The sequence below is a fragment of the Hemicordylus capensis genome, chromosome 1 (genome assembly GCF_027244095.1).
Source record: "Hemicordylus capensis ecotype Gifberg chromosome 1, rHemCap1.1.pri, whole genome shotgun sequence".
Classification (NCBI taxonomy): Eukaryota; Metazoa; Chordata; class Lepidosauria; order Squamata; family Cordylidae; genus Hemicordylus; species Hemicordylus capensis.
Genome location: NC_069657.1, coordinates 194,423,239 through 194,435,795, shown reverse-complemented (window position 1 = coordinate 194,435,795; position 12,557 = coordinate 194,423,239). Strand labels below are relative to the sequence as shown.

The 12,557-nt window shown below is 43.8% G+C and overlaps 1 protein-coding gene across 4 annotated transcripts in view; it reads right to left on the bottom strand.

The window, feature by feature from the left end:
* NOSTRIN (nitric oxide synthase trafficking) overlaps nt 1–11,824 on the bottom strand; it is a 33,649-nt gene extending 21,825 nt beyond the window's left edge. Inside the window, exons 1-3 of one of the 4 annotated variants that reach the window (XM_053287019.1) lie at nt 11,764–11,824; nt 1,513–1,596; nt 155–217 (exon numbers count right to left, since the gene is read on the bottom strand). In XM_053287019.1, coding sequence (XP_053142994.1) covers nt 155–217; nt 1,513–1,583 — 134 coding nt within the window. In that variant the 5' untranslated portion in view covers nt 1,584–1,596; nt 11,764–11,824. Of the gene's footprint in view, nt 1–154; nt 218–1,512; nt 1,597–1,788; nt 1,833–2,033; nt 2,104–2,409; nt 2,448–11,763 lie in introns of those variants that run through there. The other 3 variants (XM_053287017.1, XM_053287016.1, XM_053287018.1) reach the window with 3 other exon arrangements.
* Between the last annotated feature and the right edge of the window lie 733 nt (nt 11,825–12,557).

The following is a 12,557-nucleotide window of genomic DNA, read 5'->3' as shown; positions in this document are numbered from 1 at the left end:
TGCTAGACAACCACAGTGGGAATAGTTGTAAATATTCTCTGTGCAATCCAAGAGCAGGCAATAAAAACCTGAAATGTTTATTGTACTGGTTTGAAAACCCCTTCCAGCCCCCCCCCCGCAGTGAACTTTGAATAATGTATCACGCTGTACTTACCTGTGCAAATCAGATTCAGATTTCATCCCCTCAGAGACACAAAGCCAGGCACTGCAGATGTAACTGAGGAGAGACCCCAAAGGAAGAGGTAGACCTTAGTTTCTGTTTCAGCTTCTGACATCAAGATGCCTCCCAAGAATCTGGTCCCAAACTCAGATTCTCAGACAACATTTTTACCAATTCTGAATTATTTGCAGCCAGGTAGGATGGAGCTTTGTAGAACTACGTAACTTGAGAACCGGATTCATTGCAGAAGTGTTGCTTTGCAAGTGCATGTACAGGTATTCACCAATCCATTGCCTCATCAAACTGACTGCACACCTCTTAGAAGCAGAGAAGCAGACTTTTGAAATGTGTGCTAATAATTTTGGAAAACGACCACAGCCATGAGCTCCACACAGTGAGGCATCCATTCACGGCTCCATTCACAAAAATATTTTTTAGAGAATATTTATGCACTGCTTTTCAACAACAAAGTTTGCAATGCCATTTACATCACAAAAGGAAAGAAAAGTTGATTCTGGGCCCCAAGCTCCTCACAATCTAAAGAGAAACCGAAAGGAGACACCAGCAACAACCACAGTTAGGGATGCTAAGAATGGGTTAATGGGGACTGTTGCTCTCCTCCAGCTAAATATAAGAGAGCCAGCACTTAAAAGATGCCTCCAGAGGGTCCTCCATCCATATTTGCAGACTTATGCGCACAGAGCATCCCCTGCCACTGAACAGAATAGGGCAGCTATCTATGCACCAGAACCCCCTCAATGCATACCATTAGGTTAGAATGCATGACGACACTCCTCTCAGCAAGGATTCTCTAACACAGGACCCAGAAGGAAGGAAGAGCCCCATGCACTCCTGGAGCTTTATCTGCCATAGATAGTCGTAGGATCCATACACCTCCACCCACTAGATGCTTTCACGGTCTCAACATTGTGCTGTGATGTCTGCTTAAGGACCAAACTATACATGATGTTGAGTTGCATGTTTTTCCTCTCAGTATTTTAAATAAAAAAACCCCAAATGTAGCCATGAAGGCTACATTCTGAGCTGGAACCCTCCCCGCTCTGTTATTTCTCCTCTGCCCCCTTCAGTGCTTTTTTCCATGGAAAATTGCCCACCAGCAACTGTCCCCCTTGGGATAGGAAAAACAGCCTAGGACTGGTCTGCAGCAGAAAAACCACGGGAAAGGTTCAAAGGACTCCCCTCCCAACCATGTAGATGTCCCAAAACAGATTGCAGCCTTCATGGCTACATTTGGTGCATCCCGCCCTGCAAGACCCCCAGCAATTTAAAAGAAGTAATTTTCCTCTACTTGTTTTCTTTATGCATTCTTGGATCTGTTACAGGCCACTTACTTGGCTTTCATTTTGTCCAGCACTTTGGTGAGCTTGTTGGCCAGTTTCCCCAGTCCCTTAGCGTAGGTCATCTCCAGGTTAGCCCTGTGAACAAAGGAACCAGAGGTCACTATGCATTCACTTCTGTCACTTATACACTGCTTTTTGAGGAAAGCTGCATCAGAAAAAAGGGAGCTCCCTCCTGAACATGAAAATAGGCTCTCTCACAGTAAACCATCACGAAAACCACTGTCAATTCCGTTTGTTGTTCTGAAGCAGCATGTAAGAACATGGCACCTCAGAAATGAAGGCAGCTTGAAGCGACTTAGAGCTGGTGTTGGCAGAAGGCAATCATGGGCCGCTGCCGAGGCCCAGCACTGACTGAGCACTACCATGAGGGCTCACTGCTAATGCCGGCCCTGACCTCGGGTGGGAGCTCTAGAGCCAGCCAAGCAACCTGCGGCTGCCGGCTCTGTGAGGCTCCTTTCCTTTACTCTGGTGGGAGACATGGGTTTCTTGGTGTAGAAAGCCAGCTTACACACCATGGCCAATGACTTTGCCAGGGCTGGACTATGAGGCACCTTTTAAGAACATACGAACCGCCCTGCTCGATCAGGCCAAAGGCCTACCTACTGCTGCTAAGCAAAGAGGCACCTTTTAATGTGGTGGTTCTCTTTATTTAGCAGAGGGAGAGCAACTGGCCCTGTCCATCCCCAGCACAGCATCCCTCCAGTGACTGTGGCTGGTGTCTATCTTATGTTTCTTTTTTTAGATTGTGAGCCCTTTGGGGACAGGGAACCATTTTAATTATATCATATCACATCATATTTAAACCGTTCTGGGAACTTCTGTTGAAAAGTGGTATATAAATATTTGTCATATTCATGTGAACCAGGAACATTCCCATTTAAATCTCACCTCAGCCACAAATGTGCTGGATGACCCCTGCTATTACTGTCTCAGCCTCACATCCGTAATATACACCAGCAGCCTACGCTACAGAAAAATTTAAGGATTAACAAGATGTGAAACATGAGGGGCACTCAAAAGCAATGTATACACGCTAAGAACAATCATCATTAAAAAGGAAAAAGCAATCCAGCTTGGCAGTGGCAGCACCAAAAAACCTGCACCAGAAGTTTAATTCCACTTGCAAAACCAAATCCTTACAGTTTTAAAGTTAAAACAGACATTATTTTAAGCATTCAGTTGGCTTTTCTGTTTTTATGTTTTGCATTGGGGGTAGCGGATGCAGTGGAAAGGAGGGTTTAAAAAACAAACAACAACAACCCTGCCCTCCCCCATTGTCCTGATCCAAGTATCCCCCACCTGCAGCTACCAAAAAAGAGTAGAAAAACCCAAGGGGAGCACAGAAGGGGCAAAGTTCATTTCTGGGTGTTAGATTTCTTAAACAGAAATGGGGGCAACTACCTTAAGTGGTGCAGTGGGGAAATGCCTGACTAACAAGCATAAGGTTGCCGGTTCAAATCCCCACCGCTACTATATCGGGCAGCAGAAATATAGGAAGATGCTGAAAGGCATCATCTCATACTGTGCGGGAGATGGCAATGGCAAACCCCTCCTGTATTCTACCAAAGACAACCACAGGGCTCTGTGGTCGCCAGGAGTCAAAATCGACTTGATGGCAGCACACTTTACCCTTACCTTACTTTTCTGAGTGGACACTTTCTCCTACCTCCCACAACCCCCAAGGAGCCAGCCTTGTAGCTTGGGTGTTGTAGGATTTAAACAGGATTCTTCTTGTATGTGCTTCTCCCAGCCTGCATGCAACTTTCAAAAAGGCCAGAAGAGACATGAAGTGGCCTTTACACTGATTTACACTGGAGAGTAGGTGGGCTTACTAGGGCACTTGCAGCACAATATATGGCCCTTGTGGCATTTAAACTAGCACTCTTACGTACTGGGAAATGGCCAGTGTTGCCAGTTTTAATTTCTAAGACAAGAAGGGCATGAGCTAGGAGTGAGCTCATTATTTCCATGAGCCCACATAATGAGCTTGTTTGGCTTTCCAGAAGGCATCACCCACATTCTCCAGTCACCGACAGTAGTTTTTCATCAGAACACTTCAGCCACCTAAGCTTTCCTTTAATCCAGTATCAATCTGGAACCACTTACACCATCTTTTTTCATGCAATATATATCAGTGTCTCCGAAGGGTGTACAATCAATCAACAACATTGCCATGGGGAAATGATGGTCAAAAGTCACCTTGGGGTGGCTTTTCCCTGTCAGAAATTATCACTTAAATCAGGCTTCTGTCCCAATAATTGAACATGACTCTAGCAGCTCAAATACCACTCACTGTAATGGGCAGAGAATAATTTAGGCCAAAAAAAGGGTCTTAGTTTTTACATTTGGATCATTAACATAAGAGGATGATCAACCCAATCCACATTAGGGCTACAGATCTCCTACTCCCTGCTTTATAAGGATTTGGATAGATGCTGAATATTTACAAATAGCAAAATCAGCCCATGGAGGAATCTTTCAAAACATTTCCCTGATAGGAAACGGTTTGAAAGAGTTGAAGATAGAAGATAGGAAAGCAGGACAATCAGAATGAGCAGATGCAGTCTTGATTTTCCCAAACTACCAGCCCACAACCCTGTTAGACAGCTTGGAGGGAAGATTTCTACATATACCCCAGCTACAGCGGAAGTGCACAGGTAAGGGGATCAAGGCTAATTAATGTTGTCTGGAGACATGGAGTTACCCTTCTAAGTAAAATAGTTTATTTGGGAAATCCATCAGGGAGATAGATAAGACCTATCATGCCTCATTGCTAGCTACAAACAGGAAGCGGGGAAGGGAGAAGGAGGAAGTCTCACTCTCAGGTGAGGGAATGAAACCTGAGACTATCAGTTTGACAAAGGGGAATCAGAGTAGCGAACATATGGTCAGAGAGGGAATGCCCTTACTGGCTGTCTCTACCCCTAATGCCCCCTAGCTGCTGGTGCTAAGAGCTGATGCCAACAGGAGCTGCATCTCCACTGTGTCATTGCTCCGTATTTTTATGGTAGTCACAGCCCATAAGCCGGTACATCACACACAAAATAAATATATTTATTAACAGTAATTTAAAATACAAGTATGAACCCACAGAAAAATGTTGCTGTATATCCCTGGTGCGCTGAGCATGGTGAAAAAACGAACTCCCTGCTATAAAAAGACATATCATTTTAGCCTGGCTTTTATTATATCTAGTTTTCAGTTTAATGAGTACTAATTTGGTTTAAATGTTTTTATTTTATTTTGTTTTATTACATGTGTTTTTTATTTTAATGTAAACCACTCTGAGCCACTTTAGGAAGGATGGTATAGAAACAGAATAAATAAATAAATATAACTTGGGCCTTACTTCATATGCACATTTCATTCTTTTCTGTTTTCCAAGCTGTTTGGGGGGCACTTGTGTCCACTCCCAGCAACTTTTCATCCTGCTGTGACTGCCTTAAGGGAGTATTCTTCAAGCTGAGAAATTTCCTGCTCTTTTTGTTCAAGCTCACCCTCCATCCTCCTTGTCACTGGGTTCCATTAGCTCCACCCACCTAGTTGTCTGTTAAGTGCTCTTTGAGTCTGAACATTCATGCTTCGGTGGAGCAGTTGGGTAGTGGTTTTCCTTTTTTTTGGCCTACTTAGGTTCCCCCCCCCTCCAGATTTTTGTGAAAGCAATGTATCTGCAGGTTACCCCCAGTCTGCCAGTATCTCCCTTTCACTTGCAGATGCTCTGAGTATGCTTCCATAAGGATAACAACATTTCCAACATTTTTTTTTAAATAGACATAAGATCTTACAGAATTAGATGTAAGCCAATTTAAGAAAAGCATCCTATCCAGCCACTCAGAACCTTGAACATGATAATACAAACAGTAAAGATTTATGCTCATTCCTGGTGTATCTCTATTAACATCACAGATTATTTTGACTCAGGAGGGGTTCAGATGGATTTTATACCTTGTGTTTCAAAAATGACCTTCCCCTCGCCCCCTTTATAGACTCTTAGATGGGATGCTCTACAAGGAAAGCCTTTCTTACAATTTTTAAAGAACAGATTTTCAGAAACCCTCTTCTGATGATGCACAAATTTAGGAGCAGATCCCGGAACCTTGAGAGTAGTTCACTGTCATTTCGGAGCTGTAGCGCTCCCCACGTTGGTTCATAATTCATGCCGTTCGACAGTGCTGTATTGAAACAGACATCACCTCTCCTAAGTGTTCTGCTAATGTACCATCATGAATCAGTTACGCCCCGTTTGCCATCAATGTTCATGTAATTTACATGAGAAAATTGGTTTGCGTCTCTCAGCTGCTCCTGCTGGCTTTTACTAGAATGTGATTTATCAATATCTGGAGCAGAACAGGATGCTTTTAAAAAGGAACAGGATAAAGCTGCAAGAAAGAGAATCAAGAACAGGCAACCAGGCTGACCACACAATCCAAAAAAATGGGCTCAAACTGCAAAACAGTCCCACAAAGTCCCAGGCATAGACTCACTGTGGCCAAAAGGGCACATGTAACAAAATGATAACTTGCATGCATCAGTCACAAACCCCATGCATGGGCTGGTTCATACATCCATGTACAGAATTCCACTTCTTATTACTCATGATTTATTTAAGACAGCCATTTTGTCCCTCTTTCTGCCAGATGGCCTCATGGCCGCTTGCAATGTTAAGCACTGAATTAGGACAATATACAATTAAACAAGAACACTACATACCTGCAGTAGCAGATACAAGAGCAGAGCAAATGATTATAAGCCCAAATACAGACTGCACAAGAGACAATTAAGGGAAATTCCAATACCATTAAAAACCATTAAAGGCACAAGAGAAGAGAATGGATGTCACCTGGCACCTAAAAGATAGCAAAGGTACCAGGGCGCTTTCCAGATTGCACGCTGCCAGTGTGTCACAACGTATCCCTTAAGTGTCCTTCCATACTGCCTGTGTCTTGAAATCGAAGTTCCTGCACTGTAAGCAAAGTGTCATTCACATTTCCAATGCCTTCTTTCATGTTTTATTGCTGTGTTACAGCCCTATAATGTTGCATCTGCATTGCAAAAAAAAAAAAAAAGCTGTATTTGCCCTTTGTAGAAGGCAATGGATTTCAACTGCGGTTTTAAATCGGTACCACAAAATGTCCCAGTTTATACCACTTTTTGCAGTGTAAAGCTCGCTGTCTGGAAACCACCTAGGCGAATAGGTCTGAAGATGGAGCACCATAATTTGGGTTCCATCACTGAGAAGGCCTTTCTCTAATAATCTCAGAGTTGTCACTTCAAGTGTTGGTTAAAGACCAACCACTGCTAACTTGGCAAAGAGGCACTTTTTAACGTGGTGATTCTCTTTACTGAGCAGGGGGAAAGTAACTGTCCCTATCCATCCCCAGCACAGTACCTCCAGTGACTGTTGCTGGTGTCTATCGTGTTTCTTTTTAGATTGTGAGCCCTTTGGGGACAGGGATCCATCTTATTTATTTATTATTTTTCTATGTAAACCGCCCTGAGCCATTTTTGGAAGGGCAGTATAGAAATCAAATGAATGATGAATGAATGAATGAATGAATGAATGAATGAATGAATGAAATACTTTAAAAGCATTTCAGCAGGCTTGTAATTTATGCATTTGTTGAGCTGCTAATTTGGATATAAACCGCTGGTTTTGTTTACATCTGTTTTACTGCTATTGTACTGTTGTTTTTAGTCTTTTGTAATGTTTGCGCAATTCCCTTGTTATTTGTTTTTAATGTTGTGAGCTGCTTTGAGGATTTTAAAGCAGAAAAGCGAGGCAAAATAATAATAATAAATCATCATCGTTATCTGATGAGGACTTGCAGCTGAAAGTGGGAACATGACTACGTAGACTCTCATCCATCTGTTCATCACATGAGATATCTGGGAGCATTTCATTATCCAAGTAGTATCAAGGTAACAATGAGATCTCATTCTACAGAATGCAGGTCTTGTGCTGCTGAAGTCCCTTTGCTTTGCTGTACAAGCAGTGAAAAACTCTCTCTCTCTCTCTCTCTCTCTCGTATGCAAAGGGAGACGCAATGTTTTAAGATGCAAGTCAAATCTTTTCTGGGATGGCAATTTCTCTCTGGAACACACAGCTAATGAAATACTTGCTGTCTACTCAAAATGCCTGACAGTAACATGAGTTAGGTTTCCAAGATGAAATAACCAGTCACCACTAAAAGCTTTTTCTTGGGTGAAATGCATCTCAATAAATCTACTGGAATTTGTTTATGACTGTAAAAAAAATCAACCGTGGTTGCTGCAAAGAGTGCATCTGCCAACTTGGGGCATGATCGCACTCAAGTTAAGCATTTTAAAGTCCCACTGATGTAGACAGGAGATTCCAACACATGCTTAGGAGTTAAGAATATCTCCGGTTGAAGTCAACAGGGTGTAAAAGTGGTTAACTTTGCCTAGATTGTACTCAGGAACATTGGTGCTCTGTGAGAGGTTATAGAACATGGAGGGCTCCTGCAGACACCACCTTCAGAGGCACTTGAGCTGCTGCAGCACAGCACCTGCCCACATGGCTGTTCAGTAAGGTTGGAAGTCCAGCGTCATGGAAGAGGAAGCCCATGCTGCAAATCTGTCACACCTTTGGACTGCCACTCCTAGGAACTGGAGCAATGCTAGTTTGGGAAGGAGCTGCAACGTGGACTCCTCCCATGTGATTTCATACACACAATGTTACTGAGATGGCCAAGCGCTTAGATGGCTTTAAGAATGGCACTAGACAAGTTAATGGAGTATAAGTATCATTGGCTACTATTCGTGGTGGCTATGTGAAACCTCCATGTGCAGAGGCAGTATACCTCTCTGAAAACTAATTGCTGGAGTGGGGTTATTGCCTTCAAGCTCTGTTTGTGGGCTTCTCAAAGGCATCTGGTTGGTCACTGTGGGAAGCAGGAAGCTGGATTGGATGGATCTTTGGTCTGATCCTGCTGACCTCTTCTTATGAAAGGTTTTGTGCTGCAGGGGCCTCCATGCCAATAAAGGTTCCATAAGGAAGGGTCCTTAGAGAGAGTACTTGAAATAACCACTTGCAGACTATGGAAATTCAGGATAGCAGATACTTTTCCCTTTCTTGTGAAATCAAAGACAAGAGCTCGATGACACATCCTAATTCCATATACTTTTGTTTTAGCTTAGCACATAACATATGAAGGTACTAACAGGGAGCAAGCAAAGCCCATCAAACAACACACACAGATTGCCAAGACTGTCGGCTGACATGGGAGGGGCTAGACCTAGCTATCAGATGTCCCACAGGCTGCTTTGGACAAAACTTGAACTGGCCCATTTTAAACATGGGGGGGAGAAGTGTGGGCGCAAACATCCCCCACCCACCCAGAGCACTGTTCTTTGGCCATCTGTTTGTGCATTGAGGCCTCCAGCATAATTAGACAGCAATGGAATGACATGTGGGGGAGGGGGCGTCCATGTCCATGCTCCTCCCCCACTCATTTAGAATGGGGCATCTGAAAGTAACGGTAAAGTGGGCTGTCGAGTCGGTGTCAACTCCTGGCACCCACAGAGCCCTGTGGTTGTCTTTGGTAGAACACAAGAGTGGTTTACCATTGCCTCCTCCCGCGCAGCAGGAGATAATGCCTTTCAGCAACTTATGTGTTTCCCATAATCTAGGAACATACCAGCGGGGATTTGAACTGGCAACCTCTGGCTTGCTAGTCAAGTCATTTCCCCACTGCGCCATTAGGTGGCTGGGTAATTTGAAGCATCATCTAAAGCAGGGATCCTCAACGTTGGGCCCCCAGATGTTCTTGGACTTCAACTTCCATAATCCCCAACCAAAGGCCACTGGGCCTGGGGATTATGGGAGTTGAAGTCCAATAACATCTGGAGACCCAACGTTGAGAATCCCTGATCTAAAGCATCATCTAAACTAGTCCACGATCCCCGCCCCCCATATTTTTTCTTCATTTTTATTCACAGAAAATATATGGTACTTGGCTATACTTTGGATACGTTGTCTAACAAAGTGCTGGTAACAAGATCATAAAAGAGCAAAGTTGCTGAGCCACTAATCGGTAAGTTTTTGCATGCCTCTGGGATCTCCCCGAGTCCCCAGCCCAGAAGGTTTACCTCTTATTATAATATCAATAAAACTGATGTTAAAAGGACATGGAAATAGTTTACAAAGGCTGGTGCTTACAAAAACTCCCAGGAGTGATATAAGGCTACTCCTGTTGTGCTTACATAATCACAAGTGTGTGTGCCAGAACTGAAGGCAGGAATATTGCTCACAAACCAAACCGTCAGTTGAATGAAAATGCTTCTTCGAGGTGAAAGAAAAAAGTGGTTTGAAAGATTACTTTTTCTCAGATATAAGTGATACACCTTAGTAAACCACAGTTATGGGTTACCAGTTCATATGCTGTATTTACCAGCAAAGCATGCAGCCAAGGGAATGGCTCCATCAACCGCAGAGTATAAATGTCCTTTAATGCGTTTTTATTTTGGAGCAACAAGCAATGTTGGGCTGCTTGTGCTTTTCCACACAATGGCATGAGCAGCAACATTCAAGTTACAGGAGGGCCAGAGGAAGCCTGAGACCTCCTCCTAGCTTTTGTGACAGCCCCCTTGGCTACTGGAGGAACACAGGAAGGAAAAGAGAAGCTGTCTTATACGGACCACCTCCCCACTCCAGCTCCTTGGTCCATCTAGCTCATTATTGTCCACACTGACTGGCAGGAGCTGTTCATGGTATTCCAGGCAGGTGTCTTTCCCAACCCTACCTGGAGATGCCAGGGACTGAACCTGGGACCTTCAGTATTCAAAACAGATGCTCTACCACTGAGCTATGGCTCCATTTTGGAGGCTATAAGGGACATACTTTGGGATAACTGGGGTGGGTCTTGTGGGTTTTATTAAGGACTCTCCTGCCTCCCCCCCACCACCATAATTCAAGTACTTGTTAGTAGTGCCACTCTGCTTGTACACACACACACACACACACACACACACACACACACACACACACACGTATTTGGACATGCTTTGCCATAACTTCTCACCATGCAATTGCTCTGAAAATTAAGACCATGAGGAATAAGAGCCATTTCTGTCACAATGCTGGTTTGGAAGTAACAGGGAGCCAGGATTCCATCCTGGTTTGGGGCAATGCTCCCATGCCTCAGCAGGTGTGCGTTCCTCCCTCCACTGCCCATGCAAGATCAGAAGTACTACTGTTCCTCTTCTTCTGATTCTGGCTAAGTACAAAAGAGGATTACTTTTTCATCCAAACCAAGCAACCCTAGCTTATTCTACACAAAACAAACAAACACACCAAAACTAGGATCTGAACTCAGGGATGTTGCACGAAGCCAGGATTTAATCCTGGTTCTGCATTATGTCCAAAGTGGCCCAAAATGTTTGAAGCTCAAGGGAGATATTTTAACATGAGCACATGAATGTTGCCATGTGGAAACCTCCTATGTAGCCCCCGACATTTCTGTGAACAGGAGCTGAGACTTCTGTCCATTCTTACTCACACATGGAGCTTTGGTTAAAAACAAACAAACTGGTTCAAATGAGTAATCCTCACAGGTTGTTTCTATACAGAGGCTTTTAAAAGACAATCTGTGAGTTTAAGAGCCTTTTGGGAAATTCACATTGATTTTCCTTCAGATTAACATCAAAACACATGGGATTCGGACCCACAAAGATTGGAGACCTAAATTCAGATATAAATTATCAGCATAGTTCAGTGGTAGGGCATCTGCTTTGCATGCAGAAGGTCCCAGGTTCAATCCCTGCATCTCCAGATAGAAAATCTATAGGATTGTCTCTCTAGAGATGAGAAAGACCTCTGCCTGAAAACTTGAAGAGCCACTACCAGTCAGTGTAGACAACACTGAGTTGGATGGACCAATGGTCTGACTCAGTAAAGGGCCGCTTCCTATGTTTCTATGCAAAAGGGAGAGCATCCACGCACATAATGTTCCCTTGGAACTGGTCAGGCATTTTCCAAATTCCCCCTGCTGTTTCTTTCAGGAAACTCCCTGGTAATAACTGGATGAGTAAGTCTGATTCAAAGAAACATGTGGCTAAACCAGATACAAGCTGTTCAACAAGCCACTCAGGGGAAAGTTGGGAAGTGGTTTAAAATCTGTTCCACAGGATAGCAGCTTCCCTCCCTTCCCATTATCTGGGAAAATAATTCAGCATTTTAGCAGAGAACTCTGTTGAGTCTGTCAGGGAAGTGTATATACATACCTCTGCTGAAGGACAGACAAGAGCTGCTTGCAGCAGTTATCTCCGTGTTTGGAAAACTCTTTCAGATCTTGGTATGCTCTGTCACACTGAAACACAAGATGAATATTGAGACACCTGTGCAGGGACAAGATCTGGCAGCATTTCAGCCTGCCAACATATGCCTGATGATATACAGTTCTGAGAAGAGAATACAGAACAGCAGAAGAGTGTGCAGAAGAACAATTCATCACAACAGGAATTTTTTTACAATTTTGGTATTTACACAGAGCTAGTGTCAGCAAATGAGACATGCAAGGCAATGGTACACTTTTTCGCATAACAATTTGTTCAGGGCCTGTAGCTCAGTGGCACACAGCACTTTGTGCTTTGCCCTTGGAAGGTTCCAGATTCAATCCCTCTCTCATCTCCGAGGCATTCTCCACACAGGGCTTTTTAAGCCCGTTCACTTGCATCTTCTCTGCGTTCACATATCAGACAGATTTACCCTGAAGTCCCTGCAAGCTATTGGGGAGCACTCCACACAAAATTCAGGTTTTCCACTGCACGTTAGTGTAGCCCGATTTATATCTGGGGTTTTAAAAAAAAATCCACTATTTGCATCAATTTTTTGGAACAACTTTGAGTTCACAGTGAAGCTTAGCAGTGAACTTGCAGTAAAGCCTGCTGCATGGAGAACACCCAGGACAGGTCAGGCTGGGGATGACCCTTGCCTGAAATCCTGGAGTTCCTCTGCCAGTCAGCATAAATGATACTGAGCTAGAGAGACCAAGAGACTGACTAGCAGTAGGCACCTT